The sequence below is a fragment of the Haliotis rubra genome, unplaced genomic scaffold (genome assembly GCF_003918875.1).
Source record: "Haliotis rubra isolate DU_JTF1 unplaced genomic scaffold, ASM391887v1 Scf141, whole genome shotgun sequence".
NCBI lineage: Eukaryota > Metazoa > Mollusca > Gastropoda > Lepetellida > Haliotidae > Haliotis > Haliotis rubra.
The window spans coordinates 371,939-396,836 of NW_025765348.1; the positions used below are offsets into that span (position 1 = coordinate 371,939).

At 37.4% G+C, this 24,898-nt stretch overlaps 1 protein-coding gene across 4 annotated transcripts in view; it reads left to right on the forward strand.

The window, feature by feature from the left end:
* Positions 1-24,898, forward strand: part of LOC124268986 (sodium/potassium/calcium exchanger 1-like) — an 89,032-nt gene that overhangs the window by 51,939 nt on the left and 12,195 nt on the right. For all 4 annotated transcript variants that reach the window (XM_046704017.1, XM_046704018.1, XM_046704019.1 and 1 more), the window contains exons 3-5: positions 12,397-12,502; positions 20,015-20,355; positions 20,816-20,950. In XM_046704017.1, coding sequence (XP_046559973.1) covers positions 12,397-12,502; positions 20,015-20,355; positions 20,816-20,950 — 582 coding nt within the window. The remainder of the gene's footprint in view (positions 1-12,396; positions 12,503-20,014; positions 20,356-20,815; positions 20,951-24,898) is intronic.

Here is a 24,898-nt window from a genome sequence, read left to right on the forward strand (position 1 = left end):
AAGAATGTGAAAATTGTGAAAGAACTGAAAAAACAACAGAGAGTGAATAGAGAAACTCCTTAAATAATTGTGAAACAGGAAGTAATGGAACGATTAAGAATTGCAGTATTTTTACGACAGTTTTTCAAAGGTAACATGTAAACAGAATCAGAGACACTGGTTGTGTAAAATTGAAATGAAATACTGGACCTATCATCGCTCAGATGTTAACGGTTTCAGAAAATAAGTAATGTTTCCAGGAGTATTGAAATCACAAAACACTTCGGTGAATCTGAATCACATCAATGTATTTCTCAATCAACACAACAATGGCCCAGCAGTATTTTAAAAATAGATAGATAAATAAATGAATGAATGAATGAATGAATGAATGAATGAATGAATGAATGAATGAATGAATGAATATATGAATGAATGAATATATGAATGAATGAATGTATAAATAAATAAATATATATATAAATGAATGAATGAATAAATAACAATAGTATATAAGACCAGGGGTAATAATTTAATACTATTCTAAATACTCAGACTAGATTGTGAATTTTAAATGCAGTCTGTTTGTGAGGCAAAACCAAGTTCCTCTTACACCAGCTGCACAAGAGATTTATATAAAGTGATATAATACTTCCTTGTGTCCAGTTTAGCAGTGAGGGAGCAGTGAGGGAGGCTTGTTGACTACAGGTTACTGACCCGTAACTGTCATCTGTGCTACAAAACAAGATCCCTCTTGATATTTGCCTACAAACTTCACAGAGATGGTGAACTTGTCTCCAACAGTACTGTGACTTGCTGTATCTCCATTATATAAAGTCGGACATCACTGGTAGTAACTGTTAGAAGTATGTTGTGTAGTGGTGGCCCGATTAATTGAAATAATCGAAAATTGGTCGTAGTGACTAAACGACCAAGCAATCGATCATAATTTCTCATAATCGAACAGAAACAATTGTGGAACACTTGTTTTCATTAACAATATTTTTCACGTGGTTGGTTTTGTCTGTTACATTTCGTAAGCACTACAAGCTCGTTTCAAGTCATGATTGAATTTATCTTAAAGATTCTAAGAAATCTATGTTCCATACTAGTCATCCTTCAAAGATGTGAAATTTTGCCCAAAAAACCCCAAAGAACTACATGTGTTTTTTCCTTATTTTTGTGTGCATTAACAAATTTCATAAATGACGCTAACCAATTATTTTCGATGATTGATCGGTAGTAATTAACCAATCAACAATTATGAGATTTTAACCACTTCCCAACACTAATGCTGTGGGCTTCTACGGTGGAAGTAATGTACATTTTAACATTTAATATTTATTTCTCTGCCAGCATGTGAACCTTTAAACACCAAAAATGATAAATGTTTTTTTAATGACCTGCTGCCACATATACCATCCTTTAAATAATTTTTCTGTATGATCAAAACACAAGTTAGGTCCTACCGATCTGATGTGAATCCAGCATCCAAGGTTGTTTCTAAAGATCGCTACTGTTTATATGAAGATAAGAGTGTATATCCCGTCATTACATGGGATCAATCTTCCCTTTGCGGAGACTACACAACACAAATCTTTGATGTAGTGGAAAGTATTGATTGTACTAATTGGTAAATGAACTTGGGTACCAACAACCATCAGTAGCCATTTAATGACAACAGCGGCTTTTACCATACCCTGTAGAGGTCACCTTCACAAGTGTTACCTGCGACTCTGACTTCCAGGTATTCAAGCAGGATAATGATATTCTCAATTTCCAGTAAATGGCATTGATTTTTTTAATATCAAGTCACCATGGCAACATATGTTTAAGTGGTGATATTCACTTTAGCTTTGGTACAGATGACATTTTGCCGTCATGATAAATTGGTTCACTGATATTGTGTGCACAGAATCAGCCATTGTTAGAATTGGGATTTTTTTAAACTGATCACAGTTTGAGGATACAAGACTTTGAATTAAGCTATACGTATTTGGTTTTGTTTCTGTTACTATAGCCAAATGGCTCGAAAGGTTGTGCTTGTTACAGGAAAGACAGTAAATGTACTGCTCTACCCTGACTTAGCATTTCTTGTTCCTGTGCTTCTGATCGTCAATGAACATTTTGAAAACACCATGTAGCAGTGTTGAGATTTGGTTCTGCAAAATGATTCCACTATGTGCAGTTCACAAACTTCTGACTGCGCTCTGATCTTTTTAACTTGATGACATCAAGTCTAAGAACTTTCCCACATTTGACAAACCCCCAATCCTGGCAACAAAGTAAATTGCCATCATTCTAGTGAAAAGATGGGGAAAAATGGAATGACAAATGAGGATTGTGTGTCTACAAGACAGTTCCAGGACTGATGCTATGACTTACTTATTGTTCTACTGTCCAAGCAAGTATAGTTCCAAGTTAAAGGGAAGTCTGGATATACATTCTTGAAGTGTGAAACAGTAGCATTGCAGAGATATTTATTTTGTCAAAACAATCCAACAGAAGTTCTGAAAACAATTAGGAAAGCCTTTTAAAAGATATCTTAAAATGTCCTTTTGGCAGTTTATTATCTCGGTTTGACGTCTTGATTTAGCAGTGACTTCAATCATTTGTAGCCATGGTTCTTCCCTGTCAAGATCAAATGTGAGAATTTTGAAAGTTTGTATGCACAAATTAAAGCAAAAAATTGTGAAATGCTCATAAAATTTACAAATAAATTTGGTAAAACAGATTTTTGTGTTTAAAAAATTTTGCTAGGTCACTTGAACTTTTATGACAATGAAAATGAAGACATTTACATGCTACTTTGAAGTGAGAAATGAGTTCAGTTTTGCAATTTCTGTTGTAATATTGAAACTTTAGAGATAACATTGTTAAATATAAATAAAAACAACAAAACCTTTCAACAACCACAAGAAATCTCTGTCAAGACCAGAGTCAAATAGTGATCATACCACTATTAAAAGGTGAAAAGGTAAGTGTATCCTGCCCTTCCTGATGCACTCATCATAAACACATGCAAAGGTTTGCCAATTTTTCACCTAAACATATTGGGAAGGTATGGTTCAAGTAAAATCAGACATCATCTGTGTAACCCAAAAATTCCCTACCCTAATTTAAGATTTTGCTGCAAACAGAAGTACACCATACTTTACATGTAGCCACATCATCATGATCATAATAATATCATTATGATCATAATAATATCATTATGATCATAATAATATCATTATGATCATAATCAGTTTATATATGTATGTTCATGAAACAATAAGTAGGTATATTAGAGAGTAATGATGATCTCTCTGTACTATACAACATTTTTGTCATTAAAAATAAAAAAAATGATTTCATGTATTATAACTATTGGGTAAATTAAATTAAATTAAATGACATTAATTAAAAATGACACTGGTCCAGCGCCCCTGGGTATACCTGTATTTTTCTAATTTCAAGTCATGCATTGCCTCACAATAGATCATCCCTGCTAATATGATATTGTTTGTCAACCATTCAGAATCTGGCACATATTCTCATCATAATTGTCAGTGGTGTCAATGACACACAAATTATTTCAATGTGAATAATAATAGATGCCTTCTCATGCTCTATTACATTGTCAAGCATTCATTATTACACGTAGTGCAGGGTAAAATATCCCCGTCCCTCAGGGACTTTCAGAAATTATGCATTAATCAGCACCTTATGTATACTTTTATTAGGTGAGTTAGTACATTTACTTCTATAGATTGCAGCCTCAATCTACTATCACGTCAATAAACTCCATTTTCTTGTTATTACACAGTCGTACCATGGGGCACAGGGTATCAGGGCATACCTGACGAGCTTCCACACAGGCATTAATGAGAAATGAAACACTACGATAGCAGCTCCCTTGTTTGATAGCAGCACTCAGGAGAACATTATCTGATAGTTGATCGAGTGGATACTAAATACTGATTAATGACAGAATGATTTTCTTTCTAACCTGCTCTGTTTTCCAGGTTTGTTGTCTGTATTCAGAGATAGAGTTGTAAAGGTTCACTTGGCTTCATCTCTTGAGTTTTGTCTAGTAGAAGTGTCAGATGAAAAAAGAATCTTGACATTTGTGAATTTAAGACAGATAATCACTAACAAGTAAGGTTAGAAATAATTATATATTCAATTGATGCATCATCATGATTTGTTGAGAGGCAACTAACTGTTTAATGTCTGTTTCTCATCTTTACCTGTAGGACAGTTTTTTCGAACACCTGGTGTCATGTTATATCATTTTCACCACTGTCTCGCCTTTTACACACAGTTCCACAAAGTGGCTGAGCGGGTTAGGTGGCTGACGTTGTGTGCTGGCGGTTAGGTGCCTTACTCTGAGGGTGTGGGTTTGAATCCCAAATGAAACTCAACCCATTAAAAGTACTAGAATCTGTACTTTACTGGCAAAGTTTAATGCCAAATATGACGTGTTACATTTGACCACTTTCTAAATGTCATTTTGTAATCATGCTCTACGTCATCATACTCATATAATTTTCTGATTACTTATTCTCTGGTGTAGTTTTTATTATTTGTTATTTTATTGTTACTTAACATTACTAAAACTGACATTGCACAAAAATTGCTTTTGTCACTTAAATGTCTCATTGCAAGTATGGAATTGCATCATTTTCTGTTAATTTATTAATTCAAAATCATGTTTCATTGTCAATTTATTGGAATATTTGAATATTTATGTTGCATCTGATTTCATAGTATTTGATTAACTTATAAAGCAATTTGTGTGTGTTTATGTGACCACAAACTCAAACCAATTAGTCTAGGTCCATAAATTGACTATGTCTATTGTAAGGCTGGGAATAGCATGGGCAGGGCTCTTGTTGTTTTGTTGTGCTAAACAATGTCAGTAATTCCATACTGTTGCAACGGTGTCTTTGTGTAACTGGTTGTTAATGTGCACACTTTACATAGACAGTGCACACTGATTGTACTTTTCATAGACAGTGCACACTGATTGTACTTTTCATAGACAGTGCACACTGATTGTACCTTTCATAGACAGTGCACACTGATTGTACTTTTCATAGACAGTGCACACTGATTGTACCTTTCATAGATAGTGCACACTGATTGTACTTTTCTACCCCCATCAACCAAACAGATGTTGACCACCACCAAAGCTTGAATATTGCTGAGTATGGCATTAAACAACAAACCAAAGTTGAAGTCTACTTTTTGGCATAGAAAAAGCAGGTTCTGGACATTCCTTGAAAAAGGAAATCCAAATTGTAGCTGATCTTGTTGTATTTTCATGGCAGTAAAAAAAAGACTTCGTTTTATGCCTGGCAGCAACAATTATTTATCTAGAACACGTATTAATTTCTCCAGAAGTATTGATCAGCGTTGTGATATGACATATTGAGGTGCATTGTAAACATAGTGTTCAATATTACATCATTATAATATTGACGGGCCTTCCAATAGTTCAAAGAAAGTTTTTTTGTCTTTCATACTGAGTTGTTTGGCAAGGGCTTGAAATTGCCATGACAGCTAAAAAGAGTCTCAGTGGCTGCCTGGGAGGCCAGGAATCATCGATAAAAAGACTTAAAATTCTCTAACCAATCTTGGTAGAAAATATCATTGTTTTCAGTGCAGCCACAAGTGCTGTGTATTCCCTCCCACATGTAGCTGGACAATCGATGGCATGAAGCTCTACAAATTGTAAATGAAATTGGGCAGTTAAACAAGTGCTTGGCATAGACGGATGCTGCTTAACTGGGATGGAATGGTGTAGTCAGAATCCACCGACATGTCTGGGTATTATGTGTGTGATGAAATTGCTTGGCATCAGCCTCTACGTTAGAAGTGTCTTAAAAGGAAAAATGGCTGCCCTAATGTCAAAGGGGCCTTAGATAATTGTAAGGAAAGGTCACCTCAACTGTGTGCGTAGATGTGCAAATTCACCTTTTGTAAGTCAGGAAATGTCATCTATGTTGAACTGTGTTCACAGATGTACAGATGTACATGATGTAATGGGGTGTCAGTAAGGTAATGTCACCTGTAATGTGTTCACAGATGTAGGGGTGTCAGTAAGGTAATGTCACCTGTAATGTCTTCACAGATGTAGGGGTGTCAGTAAGGTAATGTCATCTGTAATGTCTTCACAGATGTAGGGGTGTCAGTAAGGTAATGTCACCTGTAATGTCTTCACAGATGTAGGGGTGTCAGTAAGGTAGTATCATCTGTAATGTGTTCACAGATGTAGGGGTGTCAGTAAGGTAGTATTATCTGTAATGTGTTCACAGATGTACAGATGGGGGGGTGTCAGTAAGGTAATGTCACCTGTAATGTCTTCACAGATGTAGGGGTGTCAGTAAGGTAATGTCATCTGTAATGTCTTCACAGATGTAGGGGTGTCAGTAAGGTAATGTCATCTGTAATGTGTTCACAGATGTAAGGGTGTCAGTAAGGTAATGTCACCTGTAATGTCTTCACAGATGTAGGGGTGTCAGTAAGGTAATGTCACCTGTAATGTCTTCACAGATGTAGGGGTGTCAGTAAGGTAATATCATCTGTAATGTGTTCACAGATGTAGGGGTGTCAGTAAGGTAATGTCACCTGTAATGTCTTCACAGATGTAGGGGTGTCAGTAAGGTAATATCATCTGTAATGTGTTCACAGATGTAGGGGTGTCAGTAAGGTAATGTCATCTGTAATGTGTTCACAGATGTAGGGGTGTCAGTAAGGTAATGTCATCTGTAATGTGTTCACAGATGTAGGGGTGTCAGTAAGGTAATGTCACCTGTAATGTCTTCACAGATGTAGGGGTGTCAGTAAGGTAGTATCATCTGTAATGTGTTCACAGATGTAGGGGTGTCAGTAAGGATATGTCATCTGTAATGTGTTCACAGATGTAGGGGTGTCAGTAAGGTAATGTCATCTGTAGTGTGTTCACAGATGTAGGGGTGTCAGTAAGGTAATGTCACCTGTAATGTGTTCACAGATGTAGGGGTGTCAGTAAGGATATGTCATCTGTAATGTGTTCACAGATGTAGGGGTATCAGTAAGGATATGTCATCTGTAATGTGTTCACAGATGTAGGGGTGTCAGTAAGGTAGTATCATCTGTAATGGTGTCGCGTGGTCCTGTGCTTAAAGCTCAGGTCACAAATTGGTGAAGTTGAGCAGCGTCGAGCTCGGAGAGTCCTTGGATGGGTGACCGTGTTTGGCAGCTTGACTCCTGAGAGTTTCTAGGACTTGAGTCCTGCCCCACAACGAAGCACATGTGACACATGTGGTCTCACCTTAGGCAAGTGAGTTTGTTCAAAATTGTCTCTGTTCACCCAGCAGGAAAATGGGTACCCGGTGGAAAAAAGTCATATGACTATAACCTTCTAGCGCCTAACAGGCAGCTTGGGTTATCCGGGGTAATAATGGCCTTGATTGTTAGCGCTATGAGCATACCTAGTGTGGAGTTTGGCGCTATATAAATGGACACATTAATGTGTTCACAGATGTAGGGGTGTCAGTAAGGTAATGTCTTCTGTAAAGTGTTCACACATGTAGGGGTGTCAGTAAGGTAATGTCTATATCTGTGTGTTCATGTGTTTAATTGTTCCCGTAGTTGGAATTTTTGATGTAATAATATTAACTCATTAAGCCGGAGAGCCACCTCACTACTCAACACCTGGAACCCCTCGCTGATTGTCCACTCCCTGTGCCGAGACTAATTAGTGCTAATCACACCTGATTTCCCTGGCAGGTTTCAGGGATGACAGGAAACTGTCTAGTCGTACAAACAAGTCCTGTTTGTTTAATTGTGTCGTAAAAATATATGTTGAAGGAAAGCAGGTGTGAATACATATCGTGTATTGCAAAGTTTTATGTAATTTGTTTGCAAGTTTCTCTTGTAGACCTTTGGCGGCCTTGTACACCTTGTACATTTATATTTTATCACAATATGCATGTATTCTTTGTATGTAAGAGATGAGACGCACATAAACAAATTCTTTCTCTCATATCAGTGTGTGAGGTTTAAATTTACAAAACATCTATGACAATGACATACTGTTAAGAAGAATTTACTTACATACTTTATAATCTTCGATGAAAATAGCGTTTTTGCCGATACATTTCTAGTGTATACGAATTATTTTAATTAAAGTACTATTACGCTAGTCTGGGACTAACATAGAGGACATTCATAGCTTGGCACTTTGTTTCATCTAGATTTAATGCAGAAAACATACGTGACCATACCAACATACATATAAAAAATGTATACTACATATTCCTGGCATAGACATAAAACAAAGAGTCACTTGATAGGGCGTCATTAAATTTCCCGAATAGAACGCTCGGTATCTCAACTGTTCAATATAGTGGCTGGTCATATGTTATCTGTGACCAATGGCATCATGAGATACCTGTCACAGAGGAAAGGACAGGTGATGGGGCGTGGGCGAAATTTCTGAAGAGCACATTTGGTCACTCAACAGCTTGGATAGAGATTGATTATTGGCTATATCGTTGACCAGTCGATATGCTGGGTTTTGGCTTTATCAACTCAAGCTATCATGTAACAGTTTGTGTCTTGTAAACATACACACTGGTAACGATGTATGAAATATACACATAAGACAAATAGGAGTAGATAGACACTTTGGCAAGTTTATTTGACCTCATTTTAGTGTTTTTCGATAAGTAAAACAAAGCGATTGAAATCCACCCATTGAGTAGAGATAGTATTTATTTTCAGATACATTTTACGCACACAACTAGTACATAAAACATAATGGTTTGCTGTACATGTAAATATAATCTTCACCTTGATACGAATGAATATCCAAACTAAAGTACACGTATTACAGAATTCACGAAATGACAGTATACTGAATTATTATAGTGTATAAACTTGCAATTCAACCCACCCCCCAACCCCCAATATTTATGAAGGTGGGCGTGCCTATATTTATACTGAATGCAAACGAGGTTCATAAGATCTTAAGTTTCCGACTACATGTCATACCATCTACTTTCATTTTAGATATTATCTTTTCTTGTCATGATACTGTTTCATATATCTATGTATATTGGAGCGGTCTTCATATAAGTTCTTTCGAGCTTGTTGACAATCCAGTTCATGAAAATTCTGTCTTTGTTTTTTCATGAAATAAATATGTTTAAACCAGGTTCATAAGATTACAGATGTGCATGCTTGCATAGACATTACAGAGAGGGGTGTGACTCCATAAAGCAAGTTGTCCGATGATATAACAGCGCATCTGTTTATTTTACACTTGTCACGGGGCAAACCTTTAAACAAGGATGTAACTACATATGCATTCTACAGGAGGCTGTTATTTCAAGGTCGAAAGAGGTGTTCAATTATCTCATTACTGTAATCTGATTGAATGATTATACGTATGTGTATCGATACCGTAACTGGTATACTATCCAGCTTTTATTAAAGTAGAGACTGAGTTCATTGATACACATGATAACTACACCGGATTTGATAATTACAGAGATCAAATGCAAATGTTTTACACAATGCTCATGTAAATTACGTAGAAAACTGACAATTCAAATCAACATGAAACTTTCAACAGCTTGAACAAAAATGCTTGAAATACCTTTGTATGGTTTACATGTAATAACTTCTGTTTAGATGTGAGAATTTTTTTAATTACCAACTTTACTAACAAACGTAGTAAAAGATTTCATTGTTGTAATAACACTGACATGTATATATATATTCGATGCAAAGGCGCGACTTATCACTTTATATTCGATTAGGTAACATTATTAACTTTAGATTATGGAAAATAACTAATTACAATTCAGTAAGCTTCAAATTAGTAAGTTAAATTATGCCTAATCTATTCGACCTTGGATGTATAATTATTTGTGTTTATACATTATGTTTCATTATATGAAACATGACAACGTAATAATACCTAAAAAGTAAATTCAAACTATTCTATTGTGTTTGAATTCTTTGTATGTCCTTTAAATTTCGTGTATTGTTTCCTATTTATTAGGAAGTTGAAGAAAATATAATCTTCAGTAACTTCTAAACCATTACATCTAATTCAATCAATGTGCATACGAATTTGAAGTATTTTAGTATCCATTCCCAATGAAGAGTACCAGACACTTACCTCTGTAAAAACATCATAATCCCCTTTCTCGCCGACATGTGTTCATTTGCCAAACGATGTACAAGCCTATGATAATGATTAGCAATTGTTATCAAAACACTTTAAATACTTCTTCTGATTGACACTAAAGGTTGCATCTCTCGTAAGAAAAGCTAATATTTGCTCAGTACTACTGAATTGATTGAAATAATAGGTACAGTGCGATTTTTAAAAGTACGACACACATTTGCGTCTCTCGCTGAATAAGAGGTGCTTTCTGTTGACGAATATATGTGGCTCTCGCTGTGAGAAACTGATAATTACCTGCCCCATAAACACGTCACTCGCTGTGAGGAGCTGATTATTTCGCCCCATATATGCGTCTCTCTGCCTTAATGAGTTAATAGTTGTAGAAGTATTTTGAATGTATAATATCATCAAGGCACAAATGGTTTATCAATATTCAAAGTTTAAGTAATGATTCTAGTGTGACGTGAATATCAAGAATAATATAAGGGTCATGGACTTGTCTTTGCAAATAAAGTTTATTTTGGATAAAAACAAACAGTAAAGTATTTTCTTGACAATATATCAAGCTATTGACAAATATTTTCTTACATACGCTTAACAAGTGATAGTAGTCCCACTCAGGTTAACTGTGGTTACACAATGTTATAGGTAATTGGAGTGTTGCAATTTGCCCATAATAATTGGATAATTGCAGTACATTGATAGGTGCATCAGTTGTCTACACCCCTAATAAGCATTGTTCACCATTGCCATGGAAACCACATACAAACAGTAGGGAGATAGTCAGGGATTCATGTTGTCTCTAATCAAGTGATTATGTTTCAGAGATATGTGTAACACTTCCTTCAGAAGGACCTGGAAACCAGACAGGGTGATATTGACATTCTGGAAACTTAGGGTCAGATAGCCATGATGTATCAAGTAACTCACAGTCACCATCTCATTAAAACTGTTGACTGATAGTTGTATAAATGATTTTGCGAATATGTTTACACCAATTGTCAGTGTCTGGGGTCAACTTCACGGTGTCAAAATCAACTTTTGTCAGGGATACTTATCTATTGTCCATTTCTCCATCACTGTTACTGTCCATTGTACCTGGTAGCTTTCTTGAGACCATCAGTTCAAACGGAGAACCTCAGTATTTGTCAATCCATCTATTTGTTTCCATGGAAATTAGAAAAAATTCTCCATAAGAGCATATCGACATTGTTTCCATATACCATGTTCTATACATCCAGGGCCTCAACTTTGTAGGTTTGCATTTTGAAAATGTCAAAATGACCACTGCCCAAAAAGCTTAAGCGAAAAATACAACCTCCATGCTACTCTCTTAGGGTCTGAGGATCTCTGTCAGATCTATCAGCCTCTGTCTAAATATCCCAAAGTATCAAATGTATATAAGTCAACAATGTTTATGTGAATCAGTGTGCGAAATAGCCACTGACCCGCTAGCCCGTGACTAGTAAAAATCCAGTCAGGCCAGTAAATCTCCACAGTCACTGACCCGACTGGCTAGTGAATTTTCATGGGGCCATCTACTTGTAAATATATCACTCTCTCCGACTTGTTAAGTTATAATACACTTTTAAATCAAACAAGATTATGGTCTGATATAAATGTTTTTAATATTAGCAGCTTAATGATGAAACCGCTGTCATGCCAACAATATCTTATTCTCATCTATTCTTGTAATCTTTTGCTTAGTTTCTATATTCAAATTTCTGGATAGTGAATTATTAAGTGGGCTAGTAACTTTCAGGCATAACTAGCCCAGCTGGCTAGCAAAATTTGGAAACTATTTCGCATGCTGATGTGAATACTCTGTATTTATGCGCTGAAGCAGCTTAGAGGAACATTTACTCACTCACTCTGGATTTATGTTCCTGGTTGTAGCCTTAACCTGTTGTGTTCAGCTTCCTATAACTTATTGAAGTTGTATGATTCAAGAGGAACACCCCAACGTATGAATTTAAGATATATAATGTACAGTATATTGTGTTTTTGTCCGAGACACCTGCAGTCAGTTTTAGATGAAATATGTGTAATGTACTACAGTTATTATGCAGTAAAATTATTGGTCCTTTGAGTTCGTTATAAACTCAGTTTTCTGTATATACTTCCTGGTACCCATCCACAACATGGGGGGCAACCTATCCTGTGACAGGAGACCTTGGGAGAAGAATACGTTAGATAGCATTAAACCCAACTTCCACACTCACGCTAAGATTATTTTGTCTGTGTTACAGAAAGGTGAGCGGCCATGCAGTTTGCCAGTTCTTCACGGAGGGAGCAGTCGGTTCCGCCATGGCGTCCTGCAACTGATGATCCATACAATTGACCCTCTTGGTCCAGGTAAGGCTTCAATTCATTTTATAAATGGACATTTGTTTTACAAAAAGGGAATTCTGTTTATTTGCCTCTGATTATTATTATTATTACTAATTCTTTATTGATATTCACATGTTTGTTCATACAAGGTCTACCTTGGATGGGTTATGAGAACGGTATCATTCTATTTTAATTGTCTATCGGCAGTACTGACAATTTTTTGTGGCATTGATGTCATCGATTTTGACTTGACAGTGAAATATGATACAATCAGACAATGAGCAACCGCAGTGCATCAATATTTCAGTCATCGTTACAATTCCTTGTTCACTTGAGTGAAGGAAACTTTAATATGGGAAGTAAACAGTTTAAGAGTTCATAATTATTAATTTGTTTACGTGTCATTAATTACCAGTGACCAAAAAACCATTCAAAATTGAGATTTAATATTAACATTATAAATTAAACTAAAAAAACTCATCTAACATGAAACATGAATTTTCCAAAGGTCACTGGCTCATAGGCCAGGATGTTCACCATGATTTCTATATGTATACCTGACACGTTTATGAAGCTCTCTCTATAGATGCCTACCTTTACCTACAAGTGTACACATGTAATGGATGGAGAATTGATCTTGCCCCAGACTCCTACTGACTGTATGAATGCCTCGGGCCCGGTGATATGAAAGGTTATATTGAACGTGTCAAGGTTGAACGTACATTAGGTAAATGATATTGATATGGATTGTACTGGATTGAAAGTATTAATTACTGGATTGGTCAAAGGGAGTTTTAGTCAATTCAGAGAGTGCTGGTCAGTTGCCAAGGATACTGGTCAATTCAGGGGATGCTGGTCAGTTGCCAGGGATATTGGTCAATTCAGAGGGTGCTGGTCAGTTGCCAGGGATATTGGTCAATTCAGAGGGTGCTGGTCAGTTGCCAGGGATATTGGTCAATTCAGAGGGGTGCTGGTCAGTTGCCAGGGATATTGGTCAATTCAGGGGATGCTGGTCAGTTGCCAGGGATATTGGGATGTTGGTCAGTAGTCAGGGATATTGGTCAATTTAGGGGATGCTGGTCAGTTTGGTCAGGGATGCTGTTCAGTTGCCAGGGATATTGGTCAATTCAGGGGATGCTGGTCAGTTGCCAGAGATATTGGTCAGTAGTCAGGGATATTGGTCATTTGCCAGGGATACTGGTCAGCTTTTAGGAATACTGGCAAATTTAGGGGATGCTGCTCAGTTGTCAGATGCTACTGGTCAGGTCTCCCTGGCATAAGTACAGCTCCAAATTTCAAATAAACTTCTCAAAAACAGCACAAGACATAAATAAATTCAGTTTGCATGTTCACTCTGCCTGGTTTGGCAAGAAATCATTTATGAGAGACAACATCAGATAAATAGTCAAAGAACATAATAACTATTACCATAGGAATATGTTAGCAAATACAAACCTCAACAGCACAGAATACCTTTGATATTTCCCGAAGCAGATTCCATTTGACGTAAACAGCTAGAGAGTGATGATACCTGATTGTATAGCATTGTGATGAAACACTGATATGTGGACAATATGGTTTGATTTATCAGTTTTCTACACAACACACCACGACATACCATAACAATGAAATACATCTGAAACTTTGGTTCACCATTAAATGGCTCCAACATAACGATTTATGCCCGGAGTGCCCCTTCCCACAGTGGCCCCTCAGTTTTCACGCCTAGTTAACAACCCTTCCCACAGTGGCCCCTCAGTTTTCACGCCTAGTTAACAACCCTTCCCACAGTGGCCCCTCAGTTTTCACGCCTAGTTAACAACCCTTCCCACAGTGGCCCCTCAGTTTTCACGCCTAGTTAACAACCCTTCCCACAGTGGCCCTCAGTTTTCACGCCTAGTTAACAACCCTTCCCACAGTGGCCCTCAGTTTTCACGCCTAGTTAACAACCCTTCCCACAGTGGCCCCTCAGTTTTCACGCCTAGTTAACAACCCTTCCCACAGTGGCCCCTCAGTTTTCACGCCTAGTTAACAACCCTTCCCACAGTGGCCCCTCAGTTTTCACGCCTAGTTAACAACCCTTCCCACAGTGGCCCCTCAGTTTTCACGCCTAGTTAACAACCCTTCCCACAGTGGCCCCTCAGTTTTCGCCTAGTTAACAACCCTTCCCACAGTGGCCCCTCAGTTTTCGCGCCTAGTTAACAACCCTTCCCACAGTGGCCCCTCAGTTTTCACGCCTAGCCTAGTTAACAACCCTTCCCACAGTGGCCCCTCAGTTTTCATGCCTAGTTAACAACCCTTCCCACAGTGGCCCCTCAGTTTTCACGCCTAGTTAACAACCCTTCCCATAGTGGCCCCTCAGTTTTCACGCCTAGTTAACAACCCTTCCCATAGTGGCCCCAGAACACTTAAGTGTTCCCACACTGGCCTCTCTTAATCTAATCAGAGTAATTACCAACAGTGTTGGACTAATTATGGAGGCGTGATGCTTTGAAAGAGTAAATACCATGATGAAAAAGAAACACAACAAACCAAAGAGTGTTTTACGATACATGTACATTATTCATGTCCATGGCTTTACACATACATATCAAGTCATATCACAAGTCACATATCACACGTCAATACATATTTTCAGATAAGCAATGATCCACAAGCTAACAAATAGGAAGCCATGTTCCTCTCGCACATCATGTATTCAAGTCCAAGCTGGTAAATCTGATTGTTCAATAGCCTGTTGATGTTCACCTTCCTGGGGGTGGGGTAGCCTAATGGTTAAAGCGTTGGCTCATCACGCCAAAGCGGTTCGAATATGGGCCTGTGAAGCCCATTTCTGTTCCCCCGTGATGTTGCTTGAATAGTTGCTAAAAGCAGAGTCAGTCAGTCAGTCACCTTCAAGTTTGAGAAGATATGTTTGTTTGAGTGTTCTTCTTTGAAGAGTAGGATCAAATCATGCAGGTTCTGGTGTGGTTTCAATGCCCGTTTACTCACAATATCAGATTAAGTCTTTGTTTTGACAACTAATAAGTTACACATGTTATATTTGGGATTACACAGTAAAAAGTTTCCCACACTCAGTAAAAGTTGTCCCACACTGGCCCCTGCACGTGTATGTGTACACCTTAGCCCAGACTTAAGCTGGTTTTATAGTGTTGATACCATGCCGCAGTGAAGCATGAATACCCCCTCAATGAGCCGACCAGTTGTTACCTACCAGACAGAGGGATCGAATCCTGCACCTCTCTCGGGCGGAGGCTCTAAATACACCAGAACTGGCAATACACCAACATAACTACCATATATATGTTGATCTGTACTGATACGTGTTACTGGTAAATTGTGTGGATTCAATGTACTGGTTATTTTGAGGGGTTTCTCATTATGTACCATATTGTCTCAGAAGCGGTACCTGTGAGAGGTATGTGCACTGTGGATGAAGCCATCACATCTATGTACAGATATCTCTTGCTATAGCTCTGTTCGCAACACCACTGATTCAGTTAAACCAATGTCTCTCATCATTTTCATTATTTTACTCCAAATCACATCTTTCCATCATCAGAAAACACACGCCAACAAATCAATACTGATTTGCATAAGATAACCTATTCTTAAACTATAGTATTATATATAATATACATTGTATTCCTGGCCTTTATTTTGTCATCTATTTTATTAATTTTATTCAGATTTTCCCTCAGCAACGTTTTCATTAATTCAACAAAATCATGTGATAAGGGGTAAGCAGATCGCACCAATTCGCCATTATTTACAGCAACCACGATCAGATTACCACGGTTGACATGATGAAAGGAGTGAGTGAGTTTAGTTTTACGCCGCTTTTAGCAATATTCCAGGAGTATCGTGGTGGGGGACACCAGAAATGGGCTTCACACATTATACCCATGTGGGGAATCAATTTCGGGTCTTCAGCGTGAAGATTAAACGCTTTAACCGCTAGGCTACCCCACCGCCCCCATGTTGAAATGAACCTTTGTTTGAGAATGGATACATATTATATAAATTCCATTTTCTGACTTGATAACTTATTAGACTGACCTTTCCCAGTGACCACCAGGGGTCCATCTCTCCCGCCAATATATAATCTCATTGTCCACAGTCACCTGTTCATCAGCGTTATTACCTGTTCAATATCAGAAACAGTGACGATCAATACTCCTTGACCGCTCTGTAATAGTACATATTTAGGTGACTCAAGTTTGGGTGCTACATTCAATGATATATCAATGTCCATAAACTTAACTTCATCCGGTTTTATTGTGGTGTTTCTGGGCGGTATGGGGGTAGTCTAGTGGTTAAAGCGTTGGTTCATGCCGAATCGAACCCGGGTTCGAATCCCCACATGGGTACAATGAGTGAAGCCAATTTCTGGTGTCCCCTACCGTGATATTGCTGGAATATTGCTAAAAGCGGCGTAAAACCAAACTCAGTCAGTCAGTCATCCTGTTTTATTGTGGTTTTTCTGAATCCTTATGCTATCTGCTGGTATGGATTTGTAATCATTGCAAGCTGGTGGGGTAGCCTCGTGGTTAAAATGTTCTCTCGTCACATCGAAGGCCCCGAATCGATTCCCCACATGGGTACAATGTGTGAAGACCATTTAATGTGTCCCCCGCCTTGATATTGCTGGAATATTGCTAAAAGCGGCGTAAACACTGAACTCACTCACTAACTCAATGCAGAACATAAATGTTGTGTGCGCGAGTGTCCTATTTCTTTGTATGTTTAATGCCACACTCAGCAATATTACAGCTATCTGATGGCAATCTGTAAATACCTGAGTTGACCAGACAGTTCAAAGATTGACATCATGAGGATCAGTTTATGCAATTGGGATATGATGACATGTGTCAACCAAGACAGAGAGCCTGACCACCCGATCCCGTTAGTGGCCTGTTTCGACAAGCCTGGGTTTTACGACATGATGTCAAAATCCTCAATACAAAAACAACTACAATAATCAAAGCGCATTTTGTCCGATTCCTACTGTCCAGCTTGGGAATTCAATCAAATGTCGTTTTTATACCAGATGCTTTAAATTTTGAATTGTCCTCATATGTACGATAAAAGTTTTCAAAAACTTCACAGAGGCCTTGACTGTTGGATCCCTGATCTAATAGATTTTGAGCAAGCACAGGAAACCAACTGTATAATCAGGAGATGTTTTCTGCTGGAAATCTATAATAACACGTTAATGAATTGCAATCTGGAGACGTCATCACGTACACTAAGCTGCACTGATGAGCATAGGCTAAGAACCTTGACACTGACAATATGCTCTAATGTATGCCTTGAGAATAGCAATTATTAAGGGACAGGCAAAGAAGGGCTTGCAGATTTACTGCAGTGTTGAGACTGTCAATCACCGGAACATCTTCGGTACCTGTAATTAGGAGTTGATAACATCATCAGCGAGGTCGTTATTTTTTTGTGAACGATGGAAATACATAAAAAGAACTCCAATAATGACTTTATCATTAGGATGATCATCTCAATATTCAAGAGGACACTGTATTTCAGCTTTGAGGTCAGTATGACAGAAGCTATTGCTTTGACACAGAAAGATTGTGAAAGAATATTCGTCATTAATAATAATGGTTACACAACATCAATTGATTATTTCCACATCATATTTTATAAACAAAGTTTTCTCCTGTACTAAACATATATAAAATAAAGAATGAATTTAAAGTCTTTGAAAGGCATTTAGAGGGGTGAAAAATGATGGATGATTGGGTGAAGTTTCAAGGTTTTGGAGCCTATTCAGGACTAAGAATTCATTCCAGAATTTCACGTTCGTTATAATAAAAAAGTTAATGTACATAAATCCCCCATTAAACCATACATTTTATCATACATTTTTTCCTCAGACTAATCTTAAGAATATATTCTGTGTTCTCTCTTAAAGAGGCATGGAATGGGCATGTTTGTAGAGAAGGAAGTACCAAAATAGAAATACACAAATAAGATTGGTGATAGAAATAAATTATTCAGTTTAATGTTTACTTGTGTTTTCACATGAGTAGTGACATTTGTTTCATTGGTCAGTTAGCAATTCTCAGATATAGATGGAAATCTGAACTGCCCGCTGGTCAGTCATATGTGTGCATCACAAATATGGTGATAAAGGGTTTGATGTTAACATTTTTTGCTACTAGACCAGTGGACGAGTGGATCATAAAATCAGCAGGTTTATAGTGCATACTGGAAGAACAAACTATATTAAACACAAAAATATGTGATAATTGTTCTTTTTCTTTTGTCCATTATGAATACTGTATACCTTAACGCTTTGATTTTTCTGAAGAATGTTTATCATTAAAGTGTAGCTTTTATACTCTTTTTACACTTAAGTTTAATAACAGTCCCTATTATATGCATTATAATAGATGATGCTGTGCAAGATATTTTAAAAAGATAATAAACAAATATGGTGATTTGAAACAGCATTAATTAAACATCTATATGACCAGTCGGGCAAGCCAGACACAATTTTAACTAGTCCAGACTAGCTATTTACTAGTGTGATGATTCATCGACACACATCGATGCATCGATCCATGGGCCGCCGATACTAGTTTTACATTGTCGTATATCCCAATACGATATTTCAAATGGGCCACAATACATCAGTGTTTAACTTTGAATATGGCCGAATCGCGATATTTGTCAAGAAAGACTTACTTTTGTTTGATGATTAAAATATATGCATACTTATTTTCCCTTCGTAAGTTTCTCGGAAATTCTTGCGTCAGAAATTGTGTCAAACATAACGCTCGCAATTTATTAACATTCACAAAGTCTGTGTATAAACCTAATTATCTCATTTCCGAATGAAAATTGTAAAACACTGGCGGAATTTGACGAAATGGTTCTGTTTTGATCTTAAGGTGTTTTATAGTTGGTGTTTAAAGAATTAAAGATTTTAGTATCGTGATACGTATCTCATCGCCAACCTTGTATCAGGATTCATATCGTATCGCAGCTTCAGTGCACAATACTTTGGCAATATATCGTTGCGACTAAGATGTTAGTATCGTGATGCATCGTATCGCAGGCTGTAAGCCAATACTGTATGCACTACTATGTACTAGACAATGTCGTTCGCACATGCCTTAGTGTCAAACCCTGAGTGTATCGCCTTGAAAAACCTGGTCAGAACTGACATGCTGTCTTATGGACTGTGACAAGCACTTGCTGTAAACAGCACATGTGGCGGAAGAGCTTAGCAATTGTCATAAATGTGTATTAGGAATGGGTGCTCAGAATGTGTAGCAAAGCTGAATGTTTGCCATCAAACAATAAAAGCATGAATAATTGTCAAACATTAGTTACATCTGGATAGGATTGTTAAGTGATGAGCATTCTTTTTTTGTTTAACTGAAACATTGAGTTTGTGGAATTGAAAAACTTTATAAACTTTGAGGTAGCAGACAAATAAAATATTGACTTAAAGAGAATTTGATTCAGATTAGTTTTCCAAGTTATGAAACCATATTCACATTTCTTTTGCAGAGAAAGTTCAAGACAAGGCAGTGGCTCTTCATGCAATGGCTAGCCTACAGCTTATGATCAACATGGATTCCAAAGATGGCGCCAAGCAGAATGGCAATGTGGACCAAGACAACAATATGCAAGTTAATGTCATCTCCAACGGCAAGGTGTCACCTGCTTATGAGTCCACAGGGTCACTCAGAAAAGGTAGTCCTTCTGTGAGTCAAGAAACAGCCTTAACAATGGTGGACCAGGAACCAGATCAGAATGGTAAAGTGACACGACGAGATGTCAATGTTGCTGTTGATGGAAAACAGGAAGGCGATGATGAAGCCCAGAGTAGCAATGATTCAAAATCAGAGGTGGGATACTTGTTTCTTAGTAATCATGCACTAACCCCATTTGACATCGAATTTAAATATGAAATGTTTCAAAAGTATTGGAAATGCTGGATTTTGCTGAGAACAAAAAATCTGATTATAAATCCTGTTCCCCATTTCTGAATTTTAAAGAGTGTGTGGGGTAGCCTGGTGGTTACAGAATTTGCTTGTCATGCCTAAGTCACATGCTCAGATCTCACGTGGGTACAATGTGTGAAGCACGTTTCTTTTGTCCATCATCATGATTTTCCTCACTCACTCACTCACTCACTCAGAATATCAAATTATATCTTTCTCTGCTCTTTGTTTTACTTTTATGTTATTATGCATCTTTAATACAGAATTAAGTTCCCTTCTCAGAGTTTTCTCCCCTGCACATTGTCCTGATTTGGAGTTACCTCCCCTGTACATTATCATAATTCAGAGTTATCTGTTCTTGCAGACCCCAGGATGGGAGGAGGAAGAGGAACCCCTTGACCTCAGTTGGCCAGACACCTGTCGTAAACGTTGCACCTACCTTTTCCTGGCACCCATCATTTTCCCTCTGTGGTTCTTCCTGCCTGACGTCAGAAGGAAGGTAATATGCAAACAAATACAGAATGTCGTAAAAGATTGCCAATACGTCTGTGTTCATGGCTTGTTGGGTAGCTACCTCAAAGTCATTCAAGAGTGGATGTTTATGTTTCTTTGCCTTTAAGCATCCACCGCTCGTCACTCTGAAGACCCGGTTCGATTCCCCACATGGGTACAATATGTGAAGCCCATTTCTGGTGTCCCCTGTCATGATATTGCTGGAATATTGCTAAAAGTGCCGTAAAACAATACTCACTCACTTACTTATTTGCCTCTATTTCAGGATGTTTCAAAAGTTTATGTAGATGGCTTCTTCGAGAGAGCATACACACCCTGAAACATATTTTTCTTGATGAAGGTGTCATCAGTGTAGAGTAGGTGGAAGATTATTTGTTTAGATTGAACTCTACTCACTGATGATGAAGCTGTTGTTAACTGACTAAAATTGAGTCACACCTCAACTTACTGATATCAAAATCATCTCCTTTTCCCAGTGAGTACTAATGGTCCCTCATGGATAATATAAACATTAATACCTTTCAAAGCATTCCTCAAAAAGCATGCTGGCAGTTTCTGATAATCCCCATCATGCCTACAAGCTGCTAGCAGAGTGTCGGATGATGTCCAAAGTATGCTTATTATCATTGCAGAAAATGTATTGAGTCGGGAATGAACTAACAGATGTGTTGCCTGGATGCTGAAATGAGAGGCCTTTGTGTAGTTAGAGCTCTTGAAATTGTCATTTGGGCTTTCATCAGATATTGATTTATATATGAATGTATAATGCAGTGTACAGGTGGTGTAAGGTTATTGACTTGAAGCCTATGTACGTTCATTGTGTCTGTAAGTATGTTAAACGTCATCTTCCAAAACTTCCTTCCCAATTTGGAGATAATGCTTGTGTGAAATCAAGAGATATCTCCAAGGAGATATCACTGCAATCAAGCTGCATCAGATGATTCCTCAATGAGATACTACTACAATGAAATTCCTAAGCTTTATCATCCCAAACTTGCTTCCACTGGAGATAACGCTTTTAGGAAATCAACAAATATCCCCAGTGAGATATTGCTACAGTGAAATTCCTAAGCTGCCATTGTAGATAATGCTCATGTGAGATCAGGATTGCATCACAATGCTTTGCAGTCCACTGTGACATCATCAGTTGCCATGACATCACAAACTCTGGTGCCACTGAAGCTGGTCTTCAGCTTTATTCCAGAACATTGGTAATTCCTGTTTACAAATTGAAAAACAGGAAGAATGACTTTGGCTGCTAAATAGAATCCCACAATCAAATGCATAACACTTGCCCATAAATATTTAAACTCATTAAGGATGTCTAAACTTTTATGATAAATTTGATATGAGACTGATGAAGTTTTCTGTTTAACAACCTTCTGAAAGCTTCAAACAAAGGAAACCCTTAACCTGTTCTTGTTGCTCGGATGGGATGTAAAATACAAACTCAGCACTCATTTGGAATATACAATCTGGGAAGGAGATACACCCTTTTCATGTCTGACAGCAGTCTATGCCCTCCATAATTACTAGGTCACGTGGAATGTATAGATCAAGACATTTTGACCTTTGTAACATTGCTTCATTCCTGATTCAGGTGGCGTGGTAATTTTATGATATGTCTTTAAAAGGTCAGATGCAAATCTCATCAACATAGGGTAAAGTTTTAAAGTTTCTGCTTGAAAAAAATGAGATATCGCAATCTGCGTGTTAAGTTGAAATCTTTGTGCCCATTCCTGTGTATCTCAAATGTGGTGCACAGCAATAAATTTAATTTGGAGTATCATGTTGTAAACATCAACAGTTTATGGGGGTCTTTGAATGGCATCTTAGAAGTGATACCCATCATGATGGAGTAAGTATATACTCCGAAACATTGTGTTCCTCATAATAAAAAATCAATAACACTCCCTTCTTGTGTACAGTTGTGTAATGAGTATATAGGTACCATGTTTATTACCTCAAACACCAGTCATATTATCGGGGAGCAATGGTTCATTTTGTGCCTGAAATCTGAGTGTATTTCTGCAGGTAGATACCACCTAATGGTAAAGACATTGGTTTATCATACCATAGGAACCAATGGGTTAAATTTCAGACAAAGGAACGTGTGACGGCCATTTCTATGTACCCTGCTGAGATATTAATGGAATATTAATGGAATATTAACGGAGTATTTCTATAAGCTGCGTACAACCATACTTACTCACTCTTTCAAAAGATGCACATGACGCTGTCTTTTGTTTTGGAAGTATTCAGAATTATTTTGAGGACCATGGTTTCTTGTTGAAATTTCTGGTGTCTCCTGCTGTGATATTGCTGAAATATTGCTGAAAGTGGTGTAAAACTAAGCTCACTCCCTCACTCTTATTGAAAAGTAGAGAACTGAAACAATATTTTTCATTACATAAATAGTTACCTGATTCGACTGTTGGTTCTGATGGACCAATGTAATGTTTTGTGATGTATTCACAGTTCATTCAATTTCACATATGATCTTTTGTTGTTTTAGACAATTTTTAAAATGAAAATGTAATTTACAACCAATCAGGACTGAAATATAACACAATTAAAAAACAACCTTCTATTGCCATAGTGATGATTATGATCTCTGTTCAACAGTTTGGTCTTGTTGATTTTAAATTTAGTTTGCTACTTTGTAGTCTGACTGAATCATGTTATAGTTATTCTTGTACTTGTTTTTAGTGGTACGTGTTTAATATTTCCAACATTGGTTGTATGGGAACGTAGACATTCATCATGGTTGTTTTCGTTGTAGAAATCAAGCCCCGATTTCTCGAAACAAACTTAAGTCTGAGTTTTTACTCAAATAGAGAAAATGCATTTAGCTGAATGAACTGAAATTGATATTAAACTCAAACATACTAGACAATTTGAGTTTGGTGGATGGATTACTTAAGTTGTGTGGGCTTTTTTATTTTAAAAATGCAGTTGAGTTATAAATTCAGCTGTTTCAAATTGTCAAACTCAGTTTGAAATTTGAGTAAAAACTTAAGTTTGTTTCGAGAAATCGGGGCCAAATGTCTGGTTACTATTAAACAGATATCACCATATATCACTGTAGATCTCCAAGAAAACTTGGTCCAAACTTGATCTTAAAATCTTTATGGTATATTCAACACAGAAGCTGGACCAACAACCTACATGCATCTTCTCGCCATGAATCAGCCATCAGAAATATATGTTTGATATTTAAGTATTCAAGATCATACACATATCCATTTCTGTTGTGACATTACACTTGATTATGGATGGGACTTTCTTGTCGTTTCCATGGCAAAGACAACAACTTTGGGAGAAGAAAACACTATAGAATTGCTCCTGATAATAATATATCCCGATGTATATAAAACAGAAATTACAGAGTCGTTAGATCGGCCCTGAACATATATTGCAACATTGTTAATTATGTATTGAATATGTGATGTGGAAACTAAGCCTTTCCAAATCAATCAATCAATATCAGATCAATGATGGGGCTTGTGTGCGTCAACCAGACCAGACAATATGGCTAACACTGGCATATCTCAAGTATAGTATGCAGGACCTGTAATCAATATATAGGTATTTGCTCATATACATTCAAGAAATAATCACTTAAGCTTTTATCCTGACTGCAATGAATTTGTTGACTATCAATCATACAAATGTCAGAAACTGACAAGCTTATCAACCTGACGGGAATTTCATGGAGTAACAAAATCAAAAAAGGTTGGACTTAGTGTTTGTTTCCAGTCTAGAATGCCAAATACCGATTGTTTAATACCTTATAAGGCACTTGTGAGATGCATCATCAAATTGGGATCACACCTCTTACTGCTAGATTGACATGACGCCGTGAATCAGCGGAAATTTAAATCAAGGGCTTTCGGTTCTGTGGTGTATGTGAAAAACTGCCTAGTCACGTCCT